The sequence below is a fragment of the Parasteatoda tepidariorum genome, chromosome 4 (genome assembly GCF_982258835.1).
Source record: "Parasteatoda tepidariorum strain Cologne lab strain chromosome 4, Ptep-v5.0, whole genome shotgun sequence".
NCBI classification, from domain to species: domain Eukaryota; kingdom Metazoa; phylum Arthropoda; class Arachnida; order Araneae; family Theridiidae; genus Parasteatoda; species Parasteatoda tepidariorum.
This window is the reverse complement of record NC_141758.1, coordinates 75,659,419-75,683,718: the sequence shown is the minus strand read 5'-3', so window position 1 is coordinate 75,683,718 and position 24,300 is coordinate 75,659,419. Positions and strand designations below refer to the sequence as shown.

The following is a 24,300-nucleotide window of genomic DNA, read 5'->3' as shown; positions in this document are numbered from 1 at the left end:
AATACTAAGTCATTAAAATAAATTTGAATTCAAATAAATGACATGTAATTCGTTAAACCTATTAGAAATGTGCTATAGTATAAAATCTTAAGATAAAATTTCTAAAACTGATATCTTTTTAAAAAGGTTAAAATTTTGACTATAATTAAGTATATTAAAAATTTAAATAAGAGAAATTGCAATGGAAAAACCCTGCATAAACAAAACATTGAATTTCGGAAGAAATCTCGCTTGGTGAGAATGCTCTCTCTTGTCAAAAAATACAAAATAAACTGACCTCAAATAAAACTCCAAGGACTTCGAATCAAATAATTAAGGAAACTACTGTCACGTTTAATATAAAAGGAAGGTTTATTAACTAAACAATAAAATTACAGCATCGCAGTTCCAAAAAACAAATCTCACACTCACTCAAAAAAACAATTTACCTTCTAATTAGTCACCATAGCAACCACAAAACTCTTCTCGTTACCATCTATAAACTGATATATAATAAATAAATTATTTAACAAAAAATACGATGCGCATAAGCACATAATATTTTACACTCTGGTTATTTCAGTTTCCGTTTTTAGAAGCGCTATATGTTGAGCCACCCAATCTAGATTTGGCATGTGACATTTTTAGCGGCAATTATTGGTTGATTTTCTAGCGTTGCCATTCGGAGAGTTGTAATGAGGCTTTTTTTTATCGCCGTGTAAGAGAAATATATATATAGATATTACTCAATTTTAATCATTTTCAATTATTACGGAGATTTTGCACTTTTTCGTTACAGTCCGTACTCTCCCATGCGTAAGATTTGAAGTAATTGACGCATGCGCCAATTCTGGAGAAATGCTCGTGCTCCTGTTTAAAAAAAAATCAAACTTACGTGAATGAAAAAAATAGATTCTGCAAAAACCTGTAAGTTAAAAACCGCTAATGTAGTATAATATCATCTTAATTTCGACCGCAAAATCAAAACAAACGTTTGCAATGGAATGTTATGTAAGTTAAATTTTTTCCAACTAAATCGTATAATTAAAATATATACATTCTGTTATTTAAATAAGTGGGAAAATATGAACCTTCTTATGAACTTAGTGTAATTAGACAACCATAATTTTAAATTAAAACCAATAAAATTAATTTTTTGATTAAATCAATTCGGAAGTAGGATTAAACAAAAAAACAACATTTAGCTGCTGTGAGTAGCGTGCTTGTAGCTTTGTAAAACCACGCTAACAAAACGCTAAGATACGTAGGATCGAAAAAAATCTTTCGTACAGGCGCAATTTGCTTCAAATCTTTCGTACAGGGAGTGTATAGTATCAACGTAAACTCCCAATTAATTAAATCATCTATTTTAAATACATACCTCTTTTATTCATTGCAGTACATAATGCTTGCTACTTCATTTTAAACATGCTGAACAATTTGTTCTAGGTACCTTTGAGACTCGAAACAACTGAATTTATTCCAAGACTTTCTATTTGTTTGAAAGTCGTTTCATGATAACTCACGATATTTCAAAATGATTTAATCCTAAAAGCTGGTACTGAAATAAAGATGAGATGTAAGAGATACCTGAGTTAAGCTTTAATTCTCATAGGAAATATGTACTACTACTTGCTCACGAAGTAAAATTAAACATATTTGAAAATGTTTAGCATAGATAATTTAAATAACTTTAAGAAGACGTAATTCTTGTGGTTCTCTGTACTCGAATTACCTTTGTTTTAAACTTTCCGCATTCAAAATTGTATTAACTGGTGCATGCACAACAAATTCTTTAACAAATTAAAAATATCTATTAACATGGTTGAATTGTAAGCAATGAAATGCTAAAATGTTCGTGGTCAAAATTAGCATTTCTTATTATATTTTATTTTTGATAATTAATCAAATTACTTTTATTATTCAGGTAGATAATTTAAAAATACTCACATTATATTGATTAAATAGATAATTTACCCTTAATTGTAGTACTATTTGGGTGTTTAGGTAATTATTTAGATAATTGAAGGCTACTAAATGCAATAAATTATTAATCCAGATAATAATCAACGACAACAATAAAATCTACTCCTTAAGACGTTTTTAGGCTTTCCAAATGCCTAAATTTTAGACATCTTCTCATTTATAGCTTTTTATAAAATAAAAATAATAATTTAAGAAATAGATTTTTAAATAATAGATTTCTATAAAGAACAGATTTATTTAAAATTAGGCAATGCTCCTACAAATTAAATAAAATTAAGAAAAAGAACTTTCTATTTTTAAATTGAAGAATCATTCATTTATATTTAAAAAAACGTAGATAAAAATTCCATTTCGGGAAGTATATAAATGATTCATCAACTTCGATGAATATAAATTCATCAACCATTATCAAAAGAATAAGTGAATCATTTATTTTAACGATTATGATTGAATCGTTCCTTTCACCCAGTATAAATAAATAATCTAATTTACATTTATAAAAAAAACACACACACACAAGACTAGTTTAAATTGTTATAAAATAAAATATGTTTTAACGAGTATAAATGAATCATCCTAAATGAATCATCTATTTCATTGAGTAATCGATCCTCCATTTCAACGAGAATAAATTATATATATGTCTCAAGAAGTATATTTAAATCACTAGTTTTAAAGAGTGTAGACTAAACATCATACATATAAAACATATTTTATTGACTGTAAATTTATCTTTCATATAACCAACTATAAATTAATTATTCATTCCAACGAGTATGCAATTAGTTTTACTGTAAATAAATATATCATGACACTTGATTCAAAAAATATAAATATTCAATTTATCATTCATTTTATTCAGTAAAAATGAACCATCTATTTTAACGAATATATATTTTATATCAACAAGTCTAATTAAGCCATCTATTTTATTCATTAAAACTAACCTATAAAACATATTTTATTGACTGTAAATTTATCTTTCATTCCACCAACTATAAATTAATTATTCATTCCAATGAGTATGCAATTAGTATTACTGTAAATAAATAGATCATCAACACTTGATTCAAAAAATATAAATATTCAATTTAACATTCATTTAATTCAGTAAAAATAAACTATCCATTTTAACGAGTATATATTTTATATCAACAAGTCAAATTAAGCTACCTATTTTATTCATTGAAACTAAACCTCCTATTTTAACAAGTATAAGAGCAAATTAAACTATCCATTTAAAAAAAATATAAAAATAAACTGTTTAAAATGACGCAAATAAACCAAACTTGTTAACCATATATTATAAATAAATCATCAATTTAAAAATTTTCATTTAATTCATTAAAATCCCAGCATTATATTTAAAAATGGAAACAATTAAACTGAATAAATTTTTTAAAAGTTAATGTTTTTTCATCAAAAAGTCATTAGTTACTACTAGATTTATTAAACAAACATAAACATAACCTAATTTAGATTGCACAAACAAGCTTATTAAATTTAGATGATAACAAAAATAGAAATCACTGCATCCAAACATAATCAATTCTTATTTCTGACAAGATACTCATAATTTCCGTCAAGATAAAAGAGCTTGAGCCGTCCATTTTAAAAATATATATAAATAGCCTGTTTAAAATGTCGTAAATAAACCAAACTTGTCAACCATATATTATAAATAAACCATCAATTTAAAAAATTTCATTTAATTCATTAAAATCTCAACATTATATTTAAAAATGGAAGCAATTAAACTGAATAAATTTTTTAAAAGTTAATATTTTCTCGTGAAAAAGTTGTTAGTTATTAATAGATTTATTAAATAAACCTAAACATAACCTAATTTAGATTACACCATCAACTTTATTAAATTTAGATGAAAACAAAAATTATTATTACTAGATTTATTAAATAAACATAAACATAACCTAATTTAGATTACGCCATCAAGCTTATTAAATTTAGATGATAACAAAAATTATTATTACTAGATTTATTAAATAAACATAAACATAACCTAATTTAGATTACACCATCATGCTTATTAAATTTAGATAACACAGATAGAAATCACTGCATTCAAATATAATCACTTCATATTTCTGACAAGATAGTCATTATTTCCGGGAAAATAAAAGAGCTTGTGTTTCGATAAAACGGCCGTATTGATTCTATTATTGATCATGACACATGCAACAATGTTTGCGGCTTGTGCGAAAAGCTCCAGCTGTGCTAAACGCTGTGGGGCTGTTGCATTTAAGGAATCCAAAGAAAATAAGTAAATTATATGAAAGGGAGGTGTGAATAAATTTGTTTGCAATTACGCGGAACAGTGGTTCGCGTAAGCTATGGAATCTTTAACATTTATTCAGTATTGAAAGCTAAATGTTTATTGTTGTGATTGTTAAGTACTTTTTTTGAAATAAAGTTAAAAAATGAAAATAAAATTTTTAAATTTATAAGTGATTAAAAAAAACTAAATGACTTTTTCGACTTATTATTAAAAAATTATGGTTTTTATATTTAGATGCTTCCTATTCGGCGTTTCTTTTGATTTGCGGAAATAATTGTGATGCAAATATAATTTCTCATAAACTTGAAATTAATTTTAATTTAAAAAAAAAATCAATTATTCTAATATCGTAGTATAATTTTTTTTGCGGAAATAATTGTGATGCAAATATAATTTCTCATAAACTTGAAATTAATTTTAATTTAAAAAGAAAATCAATTATTTTAATATCGTAGTATAATTTTATTTGCGGAAATAATTGTGATGCAAATATAATTTCTCATAAACTTGAAATTAATCTTAATTTTAAAAAAACAAACAATTATTTTAATATAGTATAGTAAATTTTATAGGCGCAAATATTATATTTATTATACTATAATTGCATTATTAAGACTTCTGTGCTCATTACAATACGCTTACGTGTATTGTAATGTTTACGTACAATAATTGCAATAATATTTACGTGTAAAGACTTTGTTTTCTATTTCATTAATTTGAGTTTTTAAACGTAACTAATATAAAAGCGTATGTAATGAAATATGTTTTAAAAGTAAAAAGATATTTTAATGAATAGGAGGTAAATGAACATCTTAACTGATTAATGGCGAAGATCGAAACTCGATTATGATAAAAACTTGATCTAACTTCTTCTATCTTAGGAAAGCTAATCGAAGTTAAATAAAACTATAGAATTAAATTATTAAGTAAACGAACTGAAAATCTTTTTCGCAGTCTATAATAATTGCAGTCGTATTTTATATTCCTTTTTTGTAAGGATAATAACGTAATAATTTTTACTAAGCATTTATTGATGAAAAAGAGTAAAGAAAAGTTATGTACAAAATTTACGTGGAACAGAGCTCCTGGAAACACATTCACTACATCATTATCAAAAGACAAGTGAGCACTTTTTTCACATGCTGCATACAGTTGTTATTTTTTCATATCATGTGATCTACAATACCCAGACTTCTTTGTTAGAAATGACGCAGGAAGATGTAATCATAAGACAGGATGAAGATGTATTAAAATCTCGAAATATCTATTAATTTGAATGAGTTTCGGTTTCATAAGGCATTTTACCATGTAATATGGCTTTATTTCATAAATAAAGATTACATTTCTGTTATGTGAAAGAGACTATTTAAAGCATTTATTTGGCAATTCTTCCGTCCTCATGATAACGGTTTACCGGAAATTCTGGTTTCCAAAATTATAGTTCTTATTACCTCACATTTAAGTGAAAAATACGAAATTGAAAAGTAAATTTAACCGAATAAATGATTTTTATGCCATGCTTTGAAGTTTCATCATAAATTTACCAAATTTTATCACAGGTTATATAACCTTATTTCATTGTTAGTTTTACCAAAATCATCACCATTGTGCTTCCAGAAAGATTACCGAGCGTTTTGATGCTCCCAAAAAGCCAGAAATACTGTAAAATGTATCATAATTTGATAGTTTTAACCATACTTTTTTCTCCGTGCAAATAGTATTCTTTTGATTACTTCCTAAATAAGTTATAATAAAGGTTGCAAAATTCATAAAATATTCGAGATAAAGTTTGAAAAGTTCGTTGTAGCACGAATCACTCAAACAGAAAGAATAAATTCAAGTAAAATCACCTAACTGTATAGTACAGACATGTCCGGTAAAAACTCTGATTTCGTTAAACCAAAATATACAGTATGAAAAAAATTCATTTGGTAACTTTTCTTATTCATATGGTAATGATTTACAGGAAATTTTGGTTTTCAAAAATATACTTCTTATTAGCACATAATTAGTAGGAAATACAAAACTGAAAAGTAAATTCATCCGAATAAATGATTTTTATGCCATGATCTAAGGTATCATGATGAAACTATCAAAGTTTACCACATTTACCAAATTTTATCACGTATTATAAAATTATATTTTTTTGTTGTTTCAACCAAAATAATTGTCAAATCGATTCGTTAAAAATTACTTAGTTTTTTGTTATTCCCATAGAGCCAGAAACACGGTAAATGCTATATTCTGGTAGTTGTGAGTATTTTTTTTTTTAATTTTTTTTTGTCTAAAACAATGTTTTCAAAAATTTATATTCATTTTCAAGTTTTAAAATTTTTGCATTTTTAATAAAATCGAAAAGTTATGCATACAAGAAATATGGCATTACATATGTATATAATATTTATTAAAGAATAAATTGACTTTCAAATATACTGTAAATATACATCGTAAAAACTGAAACGTAATTTATATCTTTAAAAAAAATAATAAACTTACGTAAAAATAAACATACATTTTAATAAGTAATAAATATTTATACATAAATTTTTTATCGTAAAATGTTTTTTGATTATATTATGTTATAAATTAGCTTTTTTAATTAAAGATCTTAAAAGCAAAATCCTAATTATTTAACGAGCCACGAATTAAAACTATCTTCTACAATCTATGTTCTGAAAATGACATGTTGAAACTACCACCCCGAAAATATATTTAGTCCGTTAAAAATAATCCATACTAACTTAAAGTATTAAAAAAATCGAATTTTGGAATATAAAAACTAAGTTAATTTTTATAAATTGAAGTAACGCCTTTTCCCAAAACTTTAAAAAAAAAAAACTTTTGTATTCAGAATAATGTTTCTATTACTCAATTAAATTTTATTGTTTGTTTTAAAAAGAAATAAAAAAGAAAATGATCATGAAAACTGCACGAAGAAAATATCGATATCTTTATTAAATTTAATGAAAAATATATTTACTTTAACAGATCTAATATTTTTACTTAAGAGATAAGGCATCTCAAAAGGGTGTTGAAAGCCAATAATCGAGATTATTGAAACTTTTTCGATAAGCAAAGAACATAAAGAAACGGTGAGATAAAGGAAACGATAATAAAAATTCACAGTTTATTTTCTAGAAGGAAAAAAAATCGGTAATTGGTAATCGGTATTTGAAATCGATATTTGTGCACAAGATTTGTAAAAAGCATGGAAAATATCTGCGTACTTAGCATTTTAGAAATTTCAAGGAACTGCAAATTTAGCATTTAAAAGTTTTATAACAATTAATTTATACTAAATTAAAGCAATGACTGTGATGACACTGCATGACACGTGAGTCAATATTCCACTCCCTAATTGCTTTAACCTTGTTGCATTTCCGCTCGAAATGTAATCAAATTGTATCAACGTCATATAATATCAAATTTTTAGGCCTTTTTTCATCTTAATTCAGTTTGGTATGTTGAACTTGTGATGAAATCAATTCTATGTTATATTTATGGATGCAAACTGCATTTAAAATTTTTGTATGTATATGCTTTGTTCGAGTAGGTAAAACACTCCACCCAAATTTCTAATTTACAATATGTTAACTAATCTTACAACTTAACTGTCTAAAAATTATACGTAATAAAACCATATGCTAAGCATGATGTGCTGATAATGCATTCACCCTTTCTTTCTATTTTTCCTTTTGTATATATGTAAATATGTAATTTTAAATATTTAACAATAATAAAATAAATTGATCAATTTTGGGAACGACGAAAAGTATTAAAGTATTATCTTCAAAATAGTATTAAAACTTGGAAGTCAGCAAGAAAATTCTATATATATATAATAATACCCTTCTCTATATTTCACTCCATGCTTTGAAACTCTGTATTTAATAAAATAAATATTTCTCTCTGTATTCAATTCTGTTCTACATTAAAACTTCTCTCAATACTTTAATACTATAATATTTATTTAAATAAATACTTACCTCTATATTTATTTTGTACTTTGAAATTCTATATTTATGAATATTACTCTTTTTATTTTACTCTATATTTTAAAATTTGATATTTAATGAAATAAGTACTTGTCTCTATATTTAATTTTGTATTTCAAAACTTTTCATTTATTAATTTCACAAGTTAAAGGTAATTTCGTATTCATATTCCTTCAAAAAAGTTACCGCAGAAAATAATAAATATACAGATTAAAAATATACTGTTTGTTATCATTATAACTTGAGCATAAAATGTATTTTTAATGCTTACTCTTTAATCCAAATTATGAATTTATTATTAGTTATATCGAATTAAAATTATTTTAGTCTAATAGGCAGTTTAGTTCATGCGGTTATTGGATAGCTCCTATTGAAATAAAACTTTCCAGAAGTAAATCACGCATTGCAAAACTTAGTAATCATCGGGCAACTTTATTTTTAAATGGCCGGCATAATTGACTTACAAATTTAAATATGCATAATATATTACCTAAATGTATAGGGTGTTCTCTGAATTATGACCATCTTTGCTATATTTTACGGAATTCTAATAAAAAGAAAGCAAATAAAAAATATGCATCAAGTCATCCAATAATGCTCCAAGTAAAGAAAAAAAACGTTATCAAAACCTGGCGAATCATTACTGTGAAAACGTATCACATCAAAACATGTTTCTTTGCTGAATGAAATAGAGATAAGTTAGAATATTTTTCATAGAAACTCATCTAAGTGCCACCAAGAAATCAGATTGGTTTTGATATTTTCCCCCTCTATTCTTAAGAGTGGATGGACAGATTTATTTATTTCAAATGGTAGCGGTGAATTGACATGTTAAGAAGCAAAAACACAGGAACAAAACAAGAAAGTAAAAAGTCTTTTCCTCAGGAGCGCTCTTGCCTCCCAATATCGCTCGGTAGACGACGACCCGCGGAAGGCCCTGCAGCACAGGATGTGGCCGCCATCCAAAACAGCTTGGCTCTTGCACAGAGAACAAAAGGGATCAGGTGCCAGCCCTAAGCGAAACAGGGGATGGGCAGATTTCGATAGGGTGTATATGTCTTTGACTCACTTTATTTGTGATAATGGTTCTAGAAATCTGGAGCCGGAATTGCCTAGTTGGTAGGGTGCTGTAGTCATATTCGTAAGAATTTTGAATCCAGCCGGCCGAAAACTCTGCGTGTAGTAAATGGTGACTGGTGCACGTTGAAACTGTCGGGTCGCAGATTCCTCTATGTTCCCATGACAAATTTTATCTGTGGGGGTTCTTGACAGGAAATTGATCCATATCTGGTTCAGGTCAAAATAACGATCTATGGATGAATGAATGGGCCCACCCTATCAACAGGTGTGACGTATGTGTGTGGCATAAGTTGAATTCTTGGCCACAGGTGGCGCCACTGGAAAGCAAGAGCAATCGCACGCACAATGCCTTAATGGCATACGACAACAACAACATTCCAGAAATATAAACTAAAAGCTGTCTTGATTAAACAAGAACAAAAAATCAATACTGTGTCTACTTCTTTGACTCCATTTGTGACGATGATTCTATAAACTAATAGCTATTATTACTGAATATCCTGTATGCATATGATAAAATAATATTTAAAAATATTAGTGTTTAGTTTTAACTATCTAATATTTCTCTTTTTCAATTTGAAAGAAACGATCTAGAAGACTTCTTGTTCTAAAAGATAGAAAGATTATAGTGTCGTCTTTGTTTAAGATCTTTTTGGAAACTATAGTCTAGCTGAGGGTGTGAAAATTTAACAAGCTGCTGGCGCGTGATAAAGGTGAGGATTTATTATGTCAAAAGAAAGTTAGGCGCAAGCGTTTCAAATAAATCTTCATTCTTAACACCCTGTAAAGTCGTAAATGTAGTTCTTTCCCTTTTCCCTTTGTACTTCCATCTAAGCGAATAATAATTAGGAAAAATGAATAAATTCATATAGATCATGGAAAAATAAGTTGTTTTCTTTTTGGAAAATTAAAAATGTGTTTAAAATTTAATTTTTTGTGATTATGATTTTTGCTAACAACAGAGAACTAGATCAGTTGACTGCTATCATTAAATCAATTGCTATAACTTTGTAGATGTTACCAGTAGTTTGCACTATTTTACTTTGAAATGAAACGCATTCCAATTGGTTGTTGCTAGTAACTGATTAATCATTGATAAATTTTCAGCCAAGTGAGTATGTCAAGTGACGTCATCTTAGACATCTGTATATTCATTTTTAGTTTCAAATCGATAAAAAAAATAATTAAAAAAAATTAAATACGATGTATATTTATCGTGTTACAATAACATTTGGGGCAAATTTAATTTAATTTCACTTTATATTTTAAACAATCAGTTCCCCCTCCTAAATTTATTTGCATTTTTAATCAATAGATAATATTCTCCAATATTTTAATTAATTTCAGATTAATTCAATTTATTTTCTTTACTTAAACAAGACTGAAAAATTGGAATAAATATTAGCTGGAACCCATCGATTTGATGCTGAGTGGGCTTCAAATCGCCACTGAAAATCGAACTATAGTCCTTCGCAGTGACAGCTCTGCATCTTTAACCATTGAGCCATCGTGGATATTCAGTACTTGAAAGAGTTTAGATGGAAGTGAAATTGTCGTTAATGAGTTTTGATACTAATAAAAAATACGGTATTTTACTTCTACAGTTTCACTTCATTTTATACAAGTTTATAACGGAAAAAAACCCAATGTGCTTTCGTATTTTTCTTTTTCAAAAACTTAGGATTTAAATCATGAAAGCTTGTACTATACTTATACTTGTACTTGTAGCTTGTACACGCAAATACATGATGACATGATGAAATTAATAATCGCTGATTTTAAATGCAAAAATTATTGTTATTTTCTCCCAATTATTGTTATTATATTCGCATTCATTTTCAGTGCTAAAATAGAACAAAATATTTATATTTTAATAGATGATCGAAGTTATGAATATTTTATATTAAATCGCGTTTCAAATGGGTCTATAACAGACTTCAGAAGGCGATTAGGAAAAAGGGTGGAATAAGCTTTTAAAAAAAGGCTTTTTTAAAAGTGCACTTTTACAATATGTAGTTTATCAGGCTTCAGAAGGCGAATAGCGAAAAAGGAGAGTAGTGAGCGGAACGAGTAATCTATCGTGAAGCAATCTTAAGAGGTTGAAAGCAGGAAGCGGAGCCCACTAATGAAATAATCATCAGTTCAAGATGGAAAATAAAGTTTTCTCTCATGACGCCCACGACAAGCGTTCATTTGATGGTATATGACAGTAAAGAAAACGGCTTGACTGTAGATTTGACGATTCTGCGTGTTTAAACGGACCCTGCCCTTAATACTCCAATACGTTACAATTATGCACAAATAACAAAAATTTAAAGAACTTTGTGGTTTAGCTTGAAAAACGGGCCTTGACTGAACAATTATACTGTAAGTAGACGTTAAATTACATTTTCTTTTTAAATTGAATACTGTATCACACATGCTTCTTGTTGAAAACAAATTAAAAACAAATATAATTTTGAGAAAAATTCGTAGAACTAACTACATGAACGCAATTTTTAATTCAATTAACGAATTAATAATTATTTAAAAGTAAGAACTAAAACTGCCATAAGACATGTTAAACAGAAATTGTATTGTTATGCTTTGAGTTTACTTTACCTTATCAAAATATGAATAAATGAAGGAAAATATTATTTAAATTTAAAAAAAAAAAGAATTTATTGTAGAATTTTTTTTAATGAAATAATAATACATTAGTAATCTAAATGAAACGCAGTAAGTAGCTATCAATACTAGGAAATTTCGATCTCAAGTAAAATATTTTTTCTCACAAACGAATTTGATAAAACACATATTTGCTTTGATTCTTAGACGCTTTAAGAGAATACATTTATTTCTCCAAGATATTTAGATTTAAGAAAAAAACCAATACTTTCGAGACATTACCCAATATTTCGTCAACATTCCATATATCAAATTCAATAATAAAAACCTCTTTCTGAAACAATTTTACTTTTTAAAAGTTTTGAAACATGGCACAAAATACATTCTTATGGAGTACCTCGGGCTATTTTAATATATTTTTGTATTCTACCTTGTGTTTACTTTATCAAGGAAAATTCAGTCGCTTTCCAAAAATCAATTTATAAATCCTAATAGAGACTAAGAAACTGTACACGCTTTTAGCTTTCATTTCTTTTTTTTTTCTTGGGTAGAGTTCTACAAACTAAAACAGAAACTCAGCTGAAATTCTATACTTTAACACTAGGTAACCTTAGAGTTACTTCCAGATATCAGAAACTCTTGGTTTCCTAACATTTCGGGTAGCAATAAAATGTGGTTCGCCAAAATATACTCTTCTACTTCTAAAACTATTTACTAGATTCTACGGAACTAATAAAATATAATTTTAGCTCCAGAAATAAGCTTACTTATTATCATAGTAGATGGGGACTTGGAGCAGCTTTGGGAAATAAATTAAATATTATTTTAAATTCACTCATTATTATTATATTCAAATATTTTAGTTTTAGTTTATGCGGACAACAGCAAATTAACTCCAACTTTCCGCTGGAAGGAAATGAAAGGTATTTTATTTGAATTATTGTTTTTTCCAATGACAGTTACTTATAAAATTGCACTCTCAGCATTACTTTTGGTTTTATATATAGATTACTTTTTTTTCGCATTGTAATGTATTATAGATAAAAATTATTTATTATGACTAACTGTAATAAATATTGCAGGTACTTATTTTTATTTCAATGTTGCTAAGGTTATATTTTACTCTAACATAAACGTGTTCATTAGAATATAATTGATTTGAAATTTCAAAATAATGAAAAATATTTCGAATTTCTTTTTTTTTTTAAATTTACAAGCAAATAACACAATTACAATAACAGTTATAATAACACAATTACAATAACAATTAGTTTAACAGAAATCATTTCTAAACTTTTTTTATTATTATAATTTTATTTCGTAAGAACTACGTCAAAAGAGGCTGATTTAATTACTTAACTGTCGAAATATTTTTATGCTTTGCAATGTAAGTAATTTACAATAGATTAAAATTAGATAAAGATAGACAAAAATGTTTAAACAAATTTTAACTATTTTGAAGGAATCAATGCAATGGGAAAAATAGAGGGCTGAAAACTCCAGTCAGCTTTTGAACAGGGTCATTTTTCAAATAAAAAGTTGATTACAATCAACTTTACCAATTTTAGAGCCATTTTAGAGTATTACCAATTTTAGAGCATATTGAACTATTATATTATCTAGACGGCGCCATGTTGAACTAGTGCAGTTATTCCATCTTAAAACTGATTATACGATTCCATGGTTTAATTTAACACTTTAAAAAGATTGCAGCACAATGCCATCTAATCAAAATCAACAAATACTTTATTCTAGAGCATAATAAATCTTCTTGTTATCAAACATACACACAAATAAAATGTCTCAAAAATTTACTTACTTTTCAATAACTAATTTTTTTTAAATATTTCTTTAGCAAAGACATAAAAGTCGAAAATAAAGAATTAAATTTAACTTTATAATCAGAAAAATTGCATGATTATTAATAATTTAATAGTAATTATTAACACCATTCTTTTTTATTCTATTATTTACAGTGGAACATTAAAACCAATATCAATCAGAATTATTATAAATTTTGTTTAAAAATAGTATCTTTTTTCATATTTGATGTGACTTATACCGAACAATATCAGATGACCTGACCTTGTCCAATATAATGTTCCTCTTTGGCCTTATCAGAAGCTGATGCCTCTTTGGCATCAGCAAGCATCCACTTATGATACAGTTTGGTAAAAGAATGAGCAGCAACACTAAACACAATATTAGTTCCTGTCAAAGGATGGAGACAAGTTGACGTCACGGAAAACGTCATATTGAATTGTTCCATAGTTCCTTACTGCCCTTGGCTCAAGTTGTTTCTTTTATCTTAACACGATACTGTGACGTTAAAGCAAACATTATCCATATCAATTTTGGATTCAGAGTCAAGATTACTGCCTTCATCATTGATCAACACATAACGGGAAAGTGAGCTAAAGTTGCCACCCAAAATGTATTATTCTAGGTAACTATTCTCGGAAGCACAAAATAATCGAAAGAAAATAGAGGTTTTTATTTACAGATATGGTGCATTCAATGTAGAAGGAATCTAGATATCAACTTGCCCAATCGATTATAATACTGAAATTACTCAAGTGTAAATAGCAAAAGAAACTCGATCAAATTATATACTTTTGGAAGATCAGCACGGATTTATAATCTTAGAGTTAACAGCTGTTTTACAATCCAATACTACTCCTGAGACGAGCAAAAAATTTTTAAAGAACTAGGCCTAACTATCGCCATTTAACTCCAAAAGCCACGTATAACACAAAATCCCTCCCATTTTATGGGTGAAGTGAGCCCTTTTATTGGTGAATTATTAATAAATGGAAGAAAAAAAAACTTACTTTTTTTATCATATTTTGCGGCTAATTTAAATCGAGTATGCACTATCCTAATGATCAAAATCGAGTTTTTAGTTTGGCAATAAAAACACTAAAAAAATTATGTAGATTATAAACTATGCATAAATGAATAAATAAAATCATAAAAATATGAAACTTCTGTTTAAATATTAGTATATATCAGTTCCTTTTCAAAGACTTACGAGCCGAAAAAAGGAAAACGTACTTTGAAAAATATGCTAACAAACTTAAAAATGAATAAAAAAATTGAAACTAACACTTTTCTTTTATGCTGCCGGTACGAAAGCAAACAAAACAACACAAGGACATGATCTTCTTCTTAACTTAAGTATTGTTATTTCAGCCAAATTTTGCATTTCCTTCTGTTACGTAACGTCGTTTCAATTGTTCCTTGTTTCATTGGAAATCCGTTTGTTAAGCGACTTCTTTGCATCTATTATCACATTTTTTTAATTTCCTTTCGTAACAGAACATCTTTTCATCAGCTCTTTATTTTATTGAAAATCCGTTTTGTTAAGGAACTTATTTGCATCTGTTATCATTCTTGATTTTAAAGTATGTAATACTTATTTTTCATTTGCACAGACCTGCTAAATTTTTCACGATTTGCACCATGTTTTTGTATTTGAACAATTGTTCACTGATCAGTGGGCTATCAGTACCTCTGGATGCCCCCGGCGGGGGCGGGTCAGGGTAAGGCTTATATATATATATATATATATTAATTTCAAAGAATGATACCCCTCAGATTTTAATAATCAAAAATAAAAATTTGTTTAAAAAAATTCATAGTTATTTATCAAAATTACGTTTTCATGTCAGATTTCTCAAATATAGAAAGCATAGTATGTGTTTCATTTTTTTCTTTAAATTGATATGTTTTAAATATTGTCTGCATCTTTGCAGCCAATACAGCAGTAAAATATTCCCAAAACCTTTTTTATTTGGTGAAAGCTTCGAACGTTTCATATTTCTAGAGTGCTATACTATTTCATTAAGCTTTTGAGTGCATTTTTCTGTACATTTTGACGTCGAAATGACTTTTTCAACTGCATTCTTTTAGAAGCGAGAGTATCTCCTGCTTTTATCTTTCATCTTATTTTACTCCTATGAGAGTATCAAATTGATTTCTGATTAAATCGGTTGAGGGAGGGGGGAATGCTCGTTGTGAAATCTAAATTTAATTGAAGACACGTTATTTATTCGCGAACAATAACATCCAGAAGAATTTTTTTCATCACAAATCACATTTTAATGTCTTCAGAGCCTCGACTTCGACTTTTTTTTATAAGTTTTAAACATAAAATTCACTTTGCTTTTCTTAATAAATAGATATTTTCCATACATATAAAATAGATTTACTGTTATTTAAAAGGTAATGCGGCTTTATCTTTTACATGGCATGCAACTTATTTAAAACCATTTATTTTTCAAACTTTCATCCTTATCACTTAAAATATTCTTACATTTTAAAAGTACAAAATGCTCATGAGTTGCTCTAAAAATAACTTTATTACCTAAGATTAATACTTCTCAAAGACAACTCACTGTAAAAAAATGTGTAATAAAGGAGGATTAATTAACCTAAAAATAAGGTTTATATACTATAAATAAGATATATATACTATATATTGTATTCTTGATATTTGATCATATGATATTTTGGTGTAAAAATATAGTGAAAAGAATCAATACTAAGTATGTTTCCCACAAAAAGCTCAATAATTTAAAATTTGTACTATTTTTTTTAAATTATACAATCAATTGTAATTTTTAAGAAGAGGAGCAGAACAGAGAGGATACGTAGGTAAGAAGCGTGCTTTTTGAGAAAATATTTATTTTGATCTGAAAGCAAAATGATTAGCAACGAAGTTAAAAATGTGATTTTATTACTGCTTTTTAAATTATCACATTCGGCATACTTTAACACAACCTTCTGAAATTAAAACTTAATTAATAAATTTTTTATTATCTTGTTAAGATCATGGAACGATTTCTCAGAATGAACGATCAGCAAAAAAGTACGGGAAACAACGAAATATATAAAAAGGATACTCGATACAATCTTTCCTTATCATGAATCGAAACTATTATGAAGAATACATAAGCGAAAAAGAAACTTTATCTTTTTTATCAAAACCCTTTAATAGGATGAAATTTAAGAAATTATGTTAATATTAAACTGCATGATGAGATATTTAACTACGTTACATTCTATGGAGGAAACATTATGCGGTTATGAATTTAACTGTGCAAGGAAATTTGAAATAGTAGTGTAAGTGAAGGATATTTGAAGTAATAGTGTAAGTAAGTTAAGTAATTCATTTTTATTGCTTATATTGTTCCTAAATGCGACGATGAATAATGTACTCACAAATGCACTCTTTTAAATGCACTCTTAATGCACTCTTTTAAAGACAGCAGATTAATGACGTTAAATTTTGTTTCTCTATTAAATTTCATGTTTTTAGATACTAATTGCGCAATTCAATTTGAAAATATATATTTCATTAGACTATTTGAAAAGCTTATTAGAAGTTTTAAAGCTTTATGTTTTTAAAATAATTAAATATCTCGGGGAGATATGTTATTTTATTAAACAATAATGATTTGTTTTGCCACCAAAACTATTATTCTTTCAATGAAAAAACATAAGACAATTTTTGAACTTTTTCTTTTTTTTTTTCTTCATCGAACAAGGTTTAGGGTGCGTTTAGAAACCAAAACGGTGGAAAAGTAGAATTACAAAACCTGTATTTCGGCAATAAGCTGAAATGCCAAAAGTGAGATTGCCATGACGTGAAAAGTTTAAATGAATGTTAAAGAGTTATAAGTTTTACTAATCGGAACAATTAGTAAATTTGAAAATTTGTAATGCAATACGTTAAAAATAAATACGAATAGTAAATACACGAAAAATCCCACGAATAAAAACCCATTGCATGTATGTTTAAATAAAAAAGTATTGCATACAAACTCGTGCAAAACATTTAATTATAAAAAAAACTACAGTGCGTCTAATAATTCGGTCAAATTATTATGATGTACTAATATAATGCTTGATATAATAAATATTCTATATATATAAATAATATATCGTCTAATTTAATCAATCATCAAATTTATATTATATATCGTCTAATTTAATCAATTGATACACGAACGTAAGCAAGTGCAAACCAGTTTCAGTCACGTAAAAACAATAAAGCTGTATAGTATCACCTGATAATTATCACTTTATATGGAATCTTATAGTGCGTCTAATAATTTGGCTAGAGACTGAAGAACCTTCATCTACTCTGTTCTTCATTTATGATAGTTAATTTCTCGTACAGATTCGATGCGTGGAAAATTATAACTTAATAACTTTTGGTGGCTTTAGAGATTTGAAAAAAAATCTGCTGTTTTTGAATAAAACTTTCTGATTACAAATTTTCAAGTAATATTTAAATTACTGAAAATGCAGTATTTAAAGCCTAGTAAAACACTTAAATACTTTTTATTTTGAGTACTCACTTTACAGTAAATACTTTTTATTTTTAAACAGTTAATCTGAAGATGATTTAGCTAATGTGCATATTAAAGTGCCAAAAAAACGTTTCATTTTTCAAACTACCTGAGAAATGTACAAACTATCCAGATAATCTGCACATTTATCTACTTGGCATTCGTTAAAGTGAAAATAAGATCTAGCTGGAACGTTTCTGTGTGCATAAATAAACATAATGTTATTTATTTATTTTTCGTTTTGTAAAAATTCAAGTTGCAACAATCAAACAATCAACACATTATTTGATAGAACCAATCATTAATCACTTTAAAACTATACAATGCATCAATATCTAAAGAATCAAAAGAATAAATGCAATCAAACAATCAACAAGTTAACTGAAAGAAAGAGAAAAACAAACTTATAAAATTTAATGATACGGAAACCGTTAAGGCACACATAATCTAGGTAAACTGCGGAAAACTCTTGATTCCGCACTTCTAATGAACTACCCTAGGAAATGTATATGCTACCCGCAAAGTATGAAACGCCGGCCTTCTATAGAATACGTAGACATTGTATATAATGCCGTATGTTTTTAGGCAAGGTAAGAAATAGAAGTATTACATACTTTCCCTAGGCATTATATATAATACCTAGACATTCTATAGAATGACCAATGCTATTTAGGCAAGTATGAAAAAAACGTCCTCATGAGGTTATTATGTAAGCTATGTGCATTTCTCAAAAATAAAAATGTTATTCTGAAAAAATAATGAGAGTGCCATTAAAAAAAATTATCCAAGATCGTAAAGAAAAATGAAAGTTGTACAAAACATAATTTCTACCTTTTTCTTATTAAGGGGAACAAAATTTTCATATAACAAATAAGAAATTAACCTACTTGTTGCAACATGGCAGGCTTGAATGACATTTTGAATTTGACATTTTTAAATGATATCTTGACGAATTGAAGATGCATTTTATACTTTTTCCGGTTTCTCATTTGGCATTCTATAGAATGCCTAGGAAATGTGTGAAATATAAACCCGTTTCATACATTGCCAGCTAGTTTTAGGATTCTATAAAAAGGCGAATTTCAAACTTTGCCGGTAACATATACATTAATGCCTAGTGGTAGCATTTAGACTCATTTGCTCAAGTCTAAATTATATTTTTCGATGAGGTTTCTCATTCCGTTTTCAACATTATAACACTGAGAAACTGGTTGAGCAGAGAAACTGTGAAACTGATCTAAATAGCAAGTTTCTTTTTACATGTGTTCTCGTAATTATGCTTATAATCTTTATACTATATGAATCTATACTTAACCTTAATTAAAGGGCTGCAAATGTTTATTATCTGTGGTATTAAACCTAAGTAAAATGCGAAAAACTCTCGATTCCGTCCTTTAAATGGATTGCCCAAGTAAACTAGCTGATTAGCTAGATAATGTGCATATTAACGGTAAGTGTTGTGGCTCGGTTTCGTAAATATTGTAGAACGGTTTTGTAAATATTGTGGCTCGGTTTCGTAAATATTGTAGAACGGTTTTGTAAGTATTGTGGCACGGCTTCGAAAATATTGCAGAACGGTTTTGTAAATATTGTGGCTCTTTTTCGTAAATATTGTAGAACGATTTTGTAAATATTGTGGCTCGGTTTCGTAAATATTGTAGAACGGTTTTGTAAATATCGTGTAACGGCATTTGTAAATATTGTGGCTCATTTTTTATAAACCGAATTGTGTGAAGCATACTTGATGTACCGAGTTTTTTTTTTTTAATTATCACGTAACTAGAGCAATCAGGTAGTCTATGACGCATTATTCAAAGACTAATCTTGCGCATCAAATCCCGTCTTACTTAACTTCATCCATCGGAATGGCTTAATGAACTTGTCATTGTATCATCTTTCACACCAAAAGAAATGCCACCTCAAATTATTTTATCCTTTTTTCCCTTCTATTTTAGATAATGGCGACCCCTGGTAAAGAAAGTGAAAAGACGAAACCAAAAACGCCTTTTTATAGAGATGTTGATGGTTTCCGTATTCCTGGAGGATTTTCAGAAGAAGCTTTTAGGTCAGCCCTAGCTTACAAGCCTCGTCCAGATGATCTGTTCATAGTGACCTACCCAAAATGTGGAACAACTTGGATTCAACACATAATTGGGAGCATTTTACGTGAAGGAAAACCATTTCAAACTATACTAGAATTCTTACTGGATACTCCTTTCTTGGAAATGACAGGGGCAGAAGCTGCAAAAACAATGAAGCGGCCAGGAGCTATTAAAATGCATCTACCTTTTCATATGACGCCTTATTCTTCTAATGCAAAATACATATATATAGCAAGAAATCCAAAGGTATACTTAGATCTATTTAGGTATACTTAAAGGTATATTTAGATCATTTTTTAAATACATTGAAGCACTGGTTCCCATTTTTTTCGTATCTGGAACACCCTTCCTGCAGTGGAACACCAACTTCATAAAAGTCCATTAGCAATTGCGCACATATTAACCAAAGAAAGACAACTAATAATTCTAAATATATTTAATATGAAGAATGAAAGTTTTTCATCGTCTTATAAATATTTTTTTTAAAAATTCGATTTTATGTCAGACAGTTGAATCGGTATAAGACTAAAATTGCATCTTGTCTCGCCTTGTATTAAATTTTGTTTAGTGCAAAAGCTGAAAATGAGGCAGAAATATAGTTTTGTTAAAAAGAAAACGAAAAAGAACTGTTATAAATGTTAAGAATCGGTAAAATTTGACCCGAAAAGTTCGGCGAAAAGAGAAAATTCTGAATCGAAATGTTCGACGGGAAACTCTTTTAAAACTAACTTTTAAAAACGCAACTTTTTATTAATGATCATTCTTTTCATAATTTATTCAATGTATTCTTATTATAATAATTATGCAGATTTTAAATTTAGAATATTTTTTTCATTGGCATTTTATTTCAATAATTTTTTAAAAATAATAGACATATTAAATATATCGTTAAACGAAATAATTAAATTCGACGAAAAGAGAAAATTTTGAATAGAAATGTTCGATGGGAAACTCCTTTAAAACTAACTTTTAAAAACGCTACTTTTTATAAATGCTCATTCTTTTTATAATTTATTCAATTTATTCTTATTATAATAATTATGTAGATTTTAAATTTCGAATTTTTTTTCCATTGGCATTTTATTTCAATAATTTCTTAAAAACAATAGACATATTAAATATCAATTGGATAGAAATTTTACTGATTATATATAAATTAATCAGATTTTAGGAAAATTGATTAGGCATGAATATAATTGCAGGTTTCAAAAAAAATAACTGATTAAAATAAATCTTAGATCTCAGAACCCCTGTAACTCTTTTATCGAGACCTAGGACTCCGCGGAAAACCTTTTGGGTAGCTCCGAGATGACATATGTTTTAACAATGTTACTCATCTTTTATTTTATATTAAAAACATTTAACTGATAACTGTTTTTACTTCTTAACAATATCATAAAATATAAGTCAAGACAAAATGTGTGAGGTTAAGATAAAATGCGTGTTTGACAACCAAAGCTTTTAAAAAATAATAAATATTTTAATCAGATTAGGGAGCAGCTTAAAATAAAACAATGAAATAGAAAACTTAAATTACCTGCTTATCCAAATTAAGTCTTAAGCACCATTGATATTGAGGGAACGATTGCCAATTGCATATTTTTATTTTGGTTATTCGAAACAATCTATCCTTCAGAATTCTAATTAATTTTTTGGTTATACTATTACTTCTTCAGTTCACGATAAATTGTTTGTTTTCAAAAATAGCATGATTTCAAAGACAACGTTTTAGTCTTTATCTTCATTCATTTCTTGCTTGTTAATTCTTTATATACAGCTTATCAATAAGCTTAATGTTGTTTCAAAACACCACTCAAAACTAGTGATTAACTATTATTACTATCAAGAGAGAATTTGCACAGAACCAGGAAATCTAAGTTGAGTTGTTTATAAAAATAAAATATCGTTCGCATTTTTATAATTTTAGAATTATCGTTTGCTTCTAAATATATTTGTCTGTAATTGGGTATAATATAAAAAAAACACAACTACTTCCACTTAGTAGGAATAACATTTACCATGACGCAATGCTAAATTCTATGCCATTATCCACATAAATGCCACTATCCACATAAATCAATTATTAATCAAAAATCGAATATCAATTACTTTTCTTTATAATGCAATAAAATCTGGCGAGCAGCTATTTAAACGATCAAACACTTCGTTTGTTTATTTGTGGCTTGAAGGTAGGCTCGCAGAAAATGCTGTTCATGGGTTAAATTTAGTAGGAATAACACAACCTGTGACGTAGCCTATAGTATACCCAATTGGATCCATACAAGCGGCATCACGTGGGTAAATCGTGACCAGTTATATCTATTATATCCAGGGCCGTCTTTAAACTATTTGAGGCCCTGGGCACATTAGGATTATGGGGCCCCTATGACCTTGAGAAAACACTATTTAGTTACAATAGATAAAGAAAGACAAACAAGGTTCTAAATTTATTTTTATTTAGTTACTAGCTATAAAAAAATAGGAAATATAAAAAATAATCTACAAAAGTAACTCGCTTAACTTAAAATCCTTAGATTAATTCTATGTTGATTGCAAAGGTACCCTTCTAGATTTAAGATGAGCAAAATTGTTAATCACTTCTTCAAAATCTATGGTATTGAGAATATCACATTCTATGGACATCAGCGACAAACTATTTAATCTCTCTTGAAGCATTGTACTTCTTAATTCATTTTTTATTCGTTTCAATTTGGAGAAGGAGCGTTCTCCGCTGCAGTTAGTTACCATCATGCTTAAAAATATTCTCAATGCAATTTCTACGTTAGGAAATGTGTCTTCAATTTTGTTTTGCTTTAATAGATTATATACTTCCTGTACACTGTTAGATGCTTCATTTTCACTCTGAACATTTATTAAGTATTCTTTTAAATGTTGACATTCTATTTCTAACTCTTTTTCATTTACATCTTCGTGATAGATTTGAGAAAATTCTTTGCATCCTTGTCGTATCTCTTCGGAATTCAGAGTTTTTAAGTGAAAAAATAAACTAAAACGTTGACTGACGATCTCATATGAACTTTGTCGCTGTTTTAGATGAACACTCAAGGTATCGATTATTGGGAGAAAGGTTTCTACGTTGAATCGCTCTTTTCCATTCAATTGGACTGATGGCGCAGAGCCATCAAAAAAACTCTGCCGTGAGCTTCTACGTCTTGTTCTTTGAGATAGATCCTTGTAGTCAGATTCTGGGTTATTTTCTTTGGCAGATGATTCGAAGTTATCAAATTTATCCCTGAGGTTAGTAATAAAATCATAAAGTGAAGTCAACAAATTGGTTGCAACGTCCAGTGTTATTGTTTCTTTCTGAAGATAATTACTTGTTTTGTCTATTCTTTCCAATATAGTGCTCCAGATTTCCGTCAGTATAATAAATTCTAGATTTCCCATTTTTCTAGACAGACTAAGGGCTTCGTCTCTTGTTTCTCGTGCCTGTTCAGTATCGTTTACGATGGTGATTAAAGCTTCTAATATTCTTTTATAACCCCCATGCAAAGCACTTACTGCATCAGCTCGGGCTGACCATCTGGTTTGTGAAAGACTCTTAACAACTTTTTTTGAACCTAAATGTTCTGTTAACATATTCCATCTGTGGGTAGAGCCCGAAAAAAAGTTGTACACTTTCTGAACTATTTCAAAAAACTGTGATGCCTCCGGTACACACCCAGCAGCATGGACACCTACCAAGTTTAGTGAATGTCCTGCACATGGTATAAAGGTGGCAAATTCACATTTTTCCTTGATTCTTGTTTGTAGACCACTATACTTTCCCGACATATTTGAAGCATTGTCGTAGCTTTGTCCTCTGCAATCTTTTATGGGAATATCATGTATCTCTAAAAAATTTAAGATGGTCTCCGCTAAATACTTAGATTTATGTT

General features: G+C 28.1%; 2 protein-coding genes across 16 annotated transcripts in view; one reads left to right on the top strand and one right to left on the bottom strand.

The window, feature by feature from the left end:
- Positions 1–1,492, bottom strand: part of LOC107445793 (uncharacterized) — a 124,349-nt gene extending 122,857 nt beyond the window's left edge. Inside the window, exon 1 of the mRNA XM_087161380.1 lies at positions 1,361–1,492. Coding sequence (XP_087017506.1) covers positions 1,361–1,373 — 13 coding nt within the window. The 5' untranslated portion in view covers positions 1,374–1,492. The remainder of the gene's footprint in view (positions 1–1,360) is intronic.
- The window catches only part of LOC107436498 (sulfotransferase 1C2A), a 148,198-nt gene that overhangs the window by 115,922 nt on the left and 7,976 nt on the right, over positions 1–24,300 (top strand). For 9 of the 15 annotated variants that reach the window (XM_043050693.3, XM_071182446.2, XM_087161378.1 and 6 more), the window contains one exon: positions 20,255–20,647. In XM_043050693.3, the coding sequence (XP_042906627.2) occupies positions 20,258–20,647 (390 nt within the window). In that variant the 5' untranslated portion in view covers positions 20,255–20,257. Of the gene's footprint in view, positions 1–7,386; positions 7,721–11,365; positions 11,704–15,217; positions 15,486–16,955; positions 17,100–20,254; positions 20,648–24,300 lie in introns of those variants that run through there. The other 6 variants (XM_043050697.3, XM_071182447.2, XM_043050692.3 and 3 more) reach the window with 6 other exon arrangements.